The sequence below is a fragment of the Pteropus medius genome, unplaced genomic scaffold, assembly GCF_902729225.1.
Source record: "Pteropus medius unplaced genomic scaffold, Ma_sr-lr_union100, whole genome shotgun sequence".
NCBI lineage: Eukaryota > Metazoa > Chordata > Mammalia > Chiroptera > Pteropodidae > Pteropus > Pteropus medius.
This window is the reverse complement of record NW_024354498.1, coordinates 320,004-327,496: the sequence shown is the minus strand read 5'-3', so window position 1 is coordinate 327,496 and position 7,493 is coordinate 320,004. Positions and strand designations below refer to the sequence as shown.

Below are 7,493 nucleotides of genomic sequence, written 5' to 3'. Positions count from 1 at the left end.
GAGTATTTCCACAAAGAAAACCTGAGATGTAAGAAAATTTTAAGAAGGAGGGGAAAAGTATAAAAGAAAACATTCTGTTAACTCTAAAAACTAGAAGTACTGTATAGGAGGAAAAAAAATATTGAGAAATCCAAATAGCTTTCCTTAGGAAATTCTAAAAAGCACAAGAATATACAAGCACCCATTCATTCCTTTAGTCATCTGAACGGTGACTTCATCGCACATCAGTTGTCCTCTGGAAAATTCCAGTGAGACTGAAAAAGGCAAATGACGTCTTAGTATTATTATGAAACTAGTTTTGATTTAACACAGACTCCCTGAAGGGATCTTGGAACCCAAAGGGTCCCCCAAACCCCACTTTTAGAACCGCTGCTCCAATCCCCCCATTGCCCAAGGCCAGGTCTCCTGAGTTTCCTTTTCTGACGGGCCAAAGAGGAAACAGCAAGGTCACTGGTCGGTGGCCATAAGAGGAACCTCTCTTCCTATTTTGCAAAGGTGACTGGGGACGCCTAGGCTCTGACGTCGGGCTTCCGGGAAGGCTCCGCGAGACGCCGCTAGAGGGCGCCGCTGGGGAACCGGCGCGCCCCTCTCAGCCCCGGCTCGCGCCTCCCGGGTTCACACGGGTGCCGGAAGAGAGGGCGGCACCAGGAAGACGGGGGCGGTTGCAGCCTCATTGGACGATGTGCCGCCGACTCACGGCTCAGGGTGGGGCTTCTTCGTGCTAAAAAGCCGGGCTCGACAGCGGCTCCAGCGCACGTAGCTTCTTCAGTTACAGTAGCTTGCGTTTTCTCGTTGTTCACCGAGGTTCCCTGGGTCATGGTGCCAGCCTGACTGAGAAGAGGACGCTCCCGGGAGACGAATGAAGAACCACCTTCTCCTGCTGTTCAAATACAGGGGCCTGGTCCGCAAAGGGAAGAAAAGCAAAAGACGAAAATGGTTAAATTCGTGATCCGCCCGGCCACCGCCGACGACTGCAGTGACATCCTGCGGCTGATCAAGGTAGCGGGAGACTCAGGCCCTTCCCGGGGCGAAGTGGGCGGCGGGGGAAAGGGGCGGTGGCTCTGTTTCCGGCTGAGTCCGCGTCTCGGGCTAGTTCCTCTCCCCGCCCGCCTCCCCCAGCCCTGCTCCGGGCCGGGCTCCGGGAACTAATCGCCACGCCACCCCGCCCACCCCATTCCCTCTGGGCCGACCGGGGCCTCACTTAGTTTTTTGCTTCTCTCCCTTTCTCCCATGTGCATCGCCCCAGGAACTGGCTAAATATGAATACATGGAAGAACAAGTAATATTAACTGAAAAAGGTAACGCAACAGTGGCGGAGCAGGGGACGAGCGTCGGTGCCTGTCACCATCGCCACGCCAACACTGTCCCTGTTGCCCTGTCTTGCAGATCTGCTAGAGGATGGTTTCGGAGAGCACCCCTTCTACCACTGCCTGGTGGCAGAAGTGCCCAAAGAAAACCGCACTCCGGAAGGTAACCGCCCTCCGGTCCCAGAAGCCAGAGACCTAGTGTGTAAACGTAGTGTCTGCCGTGTAGAACCACTGACAACACAGGCCGAGGTTACTTATTGAGAAATTGGCCAGAACTAGCCAGCCAGTGTTCAAACTACTGAGGAAAAAAAAAAAAAAAGTAGATGTGCTGCACTTAATAGGGCGGGTTAAAATTGCTGTTTAAGTAAGTATCAGTGCTGTGGAGACCGGAAGAGTTAGGTATGTCATTTGTTGTAATTCAGTTTCATAAATGGTTCTTTGTTTGACCCTAACGTAACCTTTTTTGTAATCGTGTTAAATCACATTTTTTTCTTTAATTTGTCCCAATCTTCAGGTTACAGTCTCTAGCTTCGCCATGTACATGGCCCTTCCGTGTACATGGATGGGCGGGGAGGTAACTAAAAGATCCTTTACCCAATAAAGTAGATGATCATGATAAAAATGAGGTAAGGCCCTGTTATCACACACTTAAAACACGGTAGATCAGAAACTATTCTACTTGCTTCCTGTGTTCGCAGAGGACTATAAAATGGCAAGAAAGTTTAATTTGAAACCTTTGCCTCCATTTGAAGTTACAGACACCCAATAAAAGGGAGTCCGATTTTATTTTGCTGGTCCCTGTTGACTGGTCAGAAGACAGAGTTAAAAGGGGAAGTTATTTGGCTGGGTGCATAAGTTTTTTTCCGATGCCTGTTCCCCAAGCTAGAAGAAATGAGCAGAAAAATAGGGATGAGGTACTTTTTAAAAGTATGTGGATGTTACATAATACCTGTTTCTGGATACCTCTGCTTCTTCTGGCTTAAAAACTGGGGAGAGCAAATCGAAAAATTTCTTAATTGGAAGGCAAGTTCTGAAATTAAACATTACACTTTTGGCCTAATGTCCTGACCTTAAGGAAGCAGAGTTTCTAAACAACAAATATTTACTATTCTGAACTGCCGTGTAAACTTTATTCCCAAGTCAACATACAAATATATCAATAGGATGTGAATAATGTGTGTGTTTAGTTTAAGACCATAGCAGTTTTGCTCTAGCAAGTAATGAAAGTATTCTCGCTTCCTGAGTATGAGATCCAGCAGGTTGCAGAGTGGCCAGTCCACGGTTTTAGCCTGGCTTCAGGCGGCTCTACTGTGTGCTTTTTGCTAATACATATTCTTGGAACAGTGAGATCGTCCAACTGTGGCCTTGGACTGCACTAGCCTAAAAGTCAGGAGGCAGTCCAGTTCAGTGGCTACTTGTTTCTGTAATACGTGCATGTATATTCTTGAAAACCTATGATAGGGTTCTGATTTTGCAGCTACAGCTATGGATATTTTTCATCCATAGCTCATGTGACATTCTTATTACAGGACACAGCATTGTTGGTTTTGCCATGTACTATTTTACCTATGACCCATGGATTGGCAAACTCTTGTATCTTGAGGACTTCTTCGTAATGAGTGATTATAGAGGTATGCTTGAGTTCAGGGGGGTGGCTCTAAAGGGAGGGCTTGAAGTCCTTCAAATAAACTTTTAAATGGTATTTCTCTTTCTTTTAGGTTTTGGAATCGGATCAGAAATTCTGAAGAATCTAAGCCAGGTATGTCTTGGTTTGGGGTTTCTGAATTTATAAGACTTACTGGCTTATTTTAATGACTGTGAATCAAAAGTGGGTCTTGGAAAACGGGTGAAATGTCACTGAGTTTGCATTTTACTCTCCCCTACATATAACAGGTTGCTATGAAATGTCGCTGCAGCAGCATGCACTTCTTGGTAGCAGAATGGAATGAACCTTCTATCAACTTCTACAAAAGAAGAGGTGCTTCTGATCTGTCCAGTGAGGAGGGATGGAGACTCTTCAAGATCGATAAGGAGTACTTGGTGAAAATGGCAGCAGAGGAGTGAGGAGTGCTGGTGTACACGATGACAGCATCCATTCTATTAGAAAAAATTCCCATCTTATCTTGCTTTCTATCCTGTTCGTAGTGAAATAATAGAATGAGCACCCATTCCAAAGCTTTATTACCAGTGACGTTGTTGCATGTTTGAAATGTGGTCTCTTGAAGATGGCGATGCAGTTTGGAGTCAGATTTCTCCTTGAACATCTTTTGATAAACAGGGCGGTGTGATCTTAATGTATATGAAAAAAAAAAACTTCATTCTTGTGAGTCATTTAAATGTGTACAATGTACACACTGGTACTTAGAGTTTCTGTTTTAATTCTTTTTTAATAAACTACCCTTTGATTTCATCTTCTAGTGTAAGCATTTTTTTTATTTTAAACCTATTCTTTATTATTATATAAACATTATTTCTTAGGAGTACAATGCAAATATTCCTTAGGAGTCAGTGGACAATACTGAAAACAATGCTGTCAGCAAATACTTAGTTCTGACTGAAAAATCAAAATTCACAGTATAAATAAAACCTGGATTTAAAAACATGGAAATATATTTCACATTCAAGTTGTTGCAATAAAAGCTGGCCTGATGTAAGCATATTTACTAATCCTTTATGAAGACATTTTTCTTGCTGCTGAGTACAAAATAAAAATGGCCAAGAAACATAACGTAAAACTTAATTGTTTAAACATCTGGAAAGAAACCAGTTGAATTCCAAGGTAAACATAGCAACATGTAAAAGATGACTTTACATTGATGACAATACGCTTCACCTGCAGAAATGTCAAGAGCTTAAAAACCAAGGCTCAGTAAATATACCCACTTGTTAACGCGAGTAAAAGAGGCGGAGGTGGGATTCTGAAACACTGGAAATCTTTGGGAAAACATCTTGCCCACAACGATCTCATCCTACGTAAAATACTATTTGGAAGGAAAAGCGGATCACTTCGCTAACCAGGCAGGAATAAAAATCTCACATTTTTACAGGAAATTTACAAACAGGCTGGAGATGGACACAGGTACCAGTAAGGGAAGTTAGCGTCCTACCTGGAGGGTGAGTTTGTTGTCCTGCGCTAACGCAATAGGCTAGGAGGAGTGTTTGAAACCACTAGTGGGTAAGAAGTATTTCGTTTTCTCTTGGACTGAAAATGAAACTCAGAATAGGCAGGAGGAAGAGATTTTATTAGATACGTGAACTTTTTTTACTCATTACATTGATCTAACTAAATTCCTAAACCCACTAATTACAGTAATAATGAAAACAGGGAGTAGGTAAGAACCACTGTACTGATTTCCAAGATAAATGTTTTACAAAAGTCACCAGATCCCTGAAAAACAATACTCTCTTCTTTGTGTTCTCCAGGAAATAAACACTGAGGGCTCCTCAGTTGAAGGGGTGATGTTGCCCTGCAGTCAGCTGTTTTCAGTGTCTTACGATTTCTTAAATTAGAAGGCAGCCATATAAACAAGTGTGATCCTGTATTGTTTCTGATACAGGAGAGCTCTGGGGTTTATTCATTTCGGCCAGCATGCCACCAAAACCGGCTCATAGAGTCCATTCGCAACCAAGGTCCTGCTAGGATGGCAAGTAACTATAGGAGAGAGACTCTAGCAAACAAAAGGGTTAACAACCCAAGGAGGCCTTGTGGGGAAAGAGGACATTTCGAAAATTTTGTTTTAGAAAGTGGGCCTCCGAGGAAAACGACTACATGCTGACTGCGGTTAAATATGTGAATAAATTGGATTAACCAAGCAAGTTACAATATAACTCTTTGTTTTCTCATTCTGCTTAGAGCTTAGCCCTAAAGGCCCAGTGCTGTCACCACAGAAGCTTTTGTGAAGTTTTTGTGTCCATTTTCAAGAAGTCCCTTAAGTTTGAAATGTAGAAGCTGAAACACCACAGCATCTCCTCACTGAATGTTCATCTCAATCACAGCCATCTCTTTAAAAACCTGAACTATAAAACAAATCTATAAAGCTTTAAATCAGGCAAGTAAGAAAAAATGTTCTGGGGAAATTATATGAGAGGAAATAATAAACAATGATAAACCTGGAAAAGGTGGGGGGAGTCCATGGAAGCGACACCTCTGTAAAGATAATTTGAAAATTACTATTTTACTAAAATATTATGCCTGACATAATCTTTTGAGAATAGTATTTCAGGCCTAAGGACTTGCCAATTATTACATAAGAATATCTTGGGATTTTCTCTGTGTTTTTTTTAAGAAGATAATGGTTATTTCCTAAGTTAATTATGTCCCTTAAGAGGCTTATAAAGTCAAAATTTTTGATACACTAGTCTCCCCTCATTCGTGGGAGATATGTTCCAAGACCCCTAGGGATGTCTGAAACCACGGACAGTACCAAACCCTATATATGCTATGTTTTTTGTCTATACACACATACCTATGATAAAGTTTAATTTCTAAATTAGGCATAGTAAGAGATTAACAACAACAATAATAAAATAGAACAATTATCACAATATACTGTAATAAAAGTTGTGTGACCGTGGTCTTCATTTGTTTCTCTCTCAAAATATCTGTACTGTACTCACCCTTTCACTTAAAGGAAGTACTTTACAGCTTCTCTTCGGCATGTCCGAATTGCCAGCATCATTATTCTTGTGCTTTGGAGTCATGAGTAAGTAAAATAGGGGTGACTCGAACACAAGCACTGTGATACTAGACAGTCAATCTGATAACCCAGCCTGCTACTAAGTGACTAATGGGTGGGGACCATGTACAGCATGGAGATAGGGGACAAAGGGATGATTCAGGTCCTTGGAGCAGGACTGCACGAGATTTCATCACCACCACTCGGAACCATGTGCAATTTAAAACTTAACAAATTATTTATTTCTGGAATTTTCCATTTAATATTTTTGGACCATGGTTGACTATGAGTAACTGAGTCAGTGGAAACCAAAATCATGGATAAGGGGGCGGGGAGACTATTGTACTATTAAAACAGGAAGTAGCTGGATTTGTTCGAGAATAGGCTTACGACATCCTACTACACATGCAATAGTAAAGCCATGCTCTATCATTGTGTCAACCTCATCAACTGCTTAGATGTCACAGGACAGCCTTTTCAGGGAAAGGAAGTAGAGTCTTTTTCATAAAAATGTAGAAGCAACAATTTAGAAGAAACCTAATGATTTATTAATGCCTTATACCCACTCTAGGCAGGTAGGGCAGGCCTATACCCTTAATGAACCCACCGTCACCATCGCCTTCACTGCCCCACCTATCGAAGGCTGCCATATGCCCTTCCTTACAAAGTCTGCCCAGCAACCTATTCCCCTATCAGCTTTCTTTCTTGTGGCTCACATCTGCCCAGAAAATGTTTTAGTAGCTTCCAGATGGTTATCGATGTTATAGTTAATAATAAAAAAAGAGCTGACATTTCGTAAGCACTCACCAGGAACAAGGCATTAATTATATTTAGCACTTTATAAATTATTTTCTCAGTTAATTCTCACAAACACCCTATGAGGTAGGTACTATTCTTGGTTTCTTTTCATAATGAGAAACTAAACCTCAGAGTTTAAGTTGCCTAAGGCTACACAACTAGACCCAGGAATCAAACTCCAAACCAAATTTCTCAAACCCCTGAGTGTTCACTGCCATGTTCTCAGAGTACCTCATATTCTTTATAAGAATGCGTGAATTTGGTGTTCTTTTGGATTATGCTATAAAGAATAACAACTATAAGCATTTTCTGGATCATCAAAATCAGTAGTTTTCAGTACTGTCACATGTTAGAATCACCTAGAAAGCTTTAAAGAACTACTAATACCCCACCCTGAGAGACTGCTAATTTAATTACATTTTAATGGGCATTCCAAAGTGAGGCCAGGGTCGACAGCCACTGATCTAGATAATCACCTTGAAAGCAACCCCAGTCACAATTTCGAGGTCAACCATTTCAGTTTGTGCTTATGCTGCTCCCCTTTGGCACCACATCATTGACAGTGAGCTCTTGCCAAGCAAAGACCGACTGAAGTGACATTACACCGGACAAAGGAGGACCTTCTGGAGAGTTTTTAGAGAAAAATGGTGGGAGAACTGTCTCCTAACTAATGTAGGGAGGAGGCAAGAGAATCAAAAATGTTAATCAAGCC

The 7,493-nt window shown here is 41.9% G+C and overlaps 1 protein-coding gene across 1 annotated transcript; it reads left to right on the top strand.

The window, feature by feature from the left end:
• The first annotated feature begins 723 nt into the window (after positions 1-723).
• Positions 724-3,697, top strand: SAT1 (spermidine/spermine N1-acetyltransferase 1). The gene is made up of 6 exons (XM_039852259.1): positions 724-999; positions 1,247-1,298; positions 1,387-1,470; positions 2,837-2,938; positions 3,026-3,066; positions 3,201-3,697. Exons 1-6 carry the CDS (start codon positions 934-936, stop codon positions 3,369-3,371), a joined length of 516 nt encoding a protein of 171 aa, XP_039708193.1. The 5' UTR covers positions 724-933; the 3' UTR covers positions 3,372-3,697.
• Positions 3,698-7,493: the final 3,796 nt, after the last annotated feature.

Bases quoted from the DNA above. Each gene is read 5' to 3' on its own strand.
- SAT1 (XM_039852259.1), top strand. From the start codon at position 934: ATGGTTAAATTCGTGATCCGCCCGGCCACCGCCGACGACTGCAGTGAC. The intron at 1,471-2,836 runs GTAACCGCCCTC...TTCTTATTACAG, and splicing joins AGAAAACCGCACTCCGGAAG to GACACAGCATTGTTGGTTTT. The intron at 2,939-3,025 runs GTATGCTTGAGT...TCTTTCTTTTAG, and splicing joins CGTAATGAGTGATTATAGAG to GTTTTGGAATCGGATCAGAA.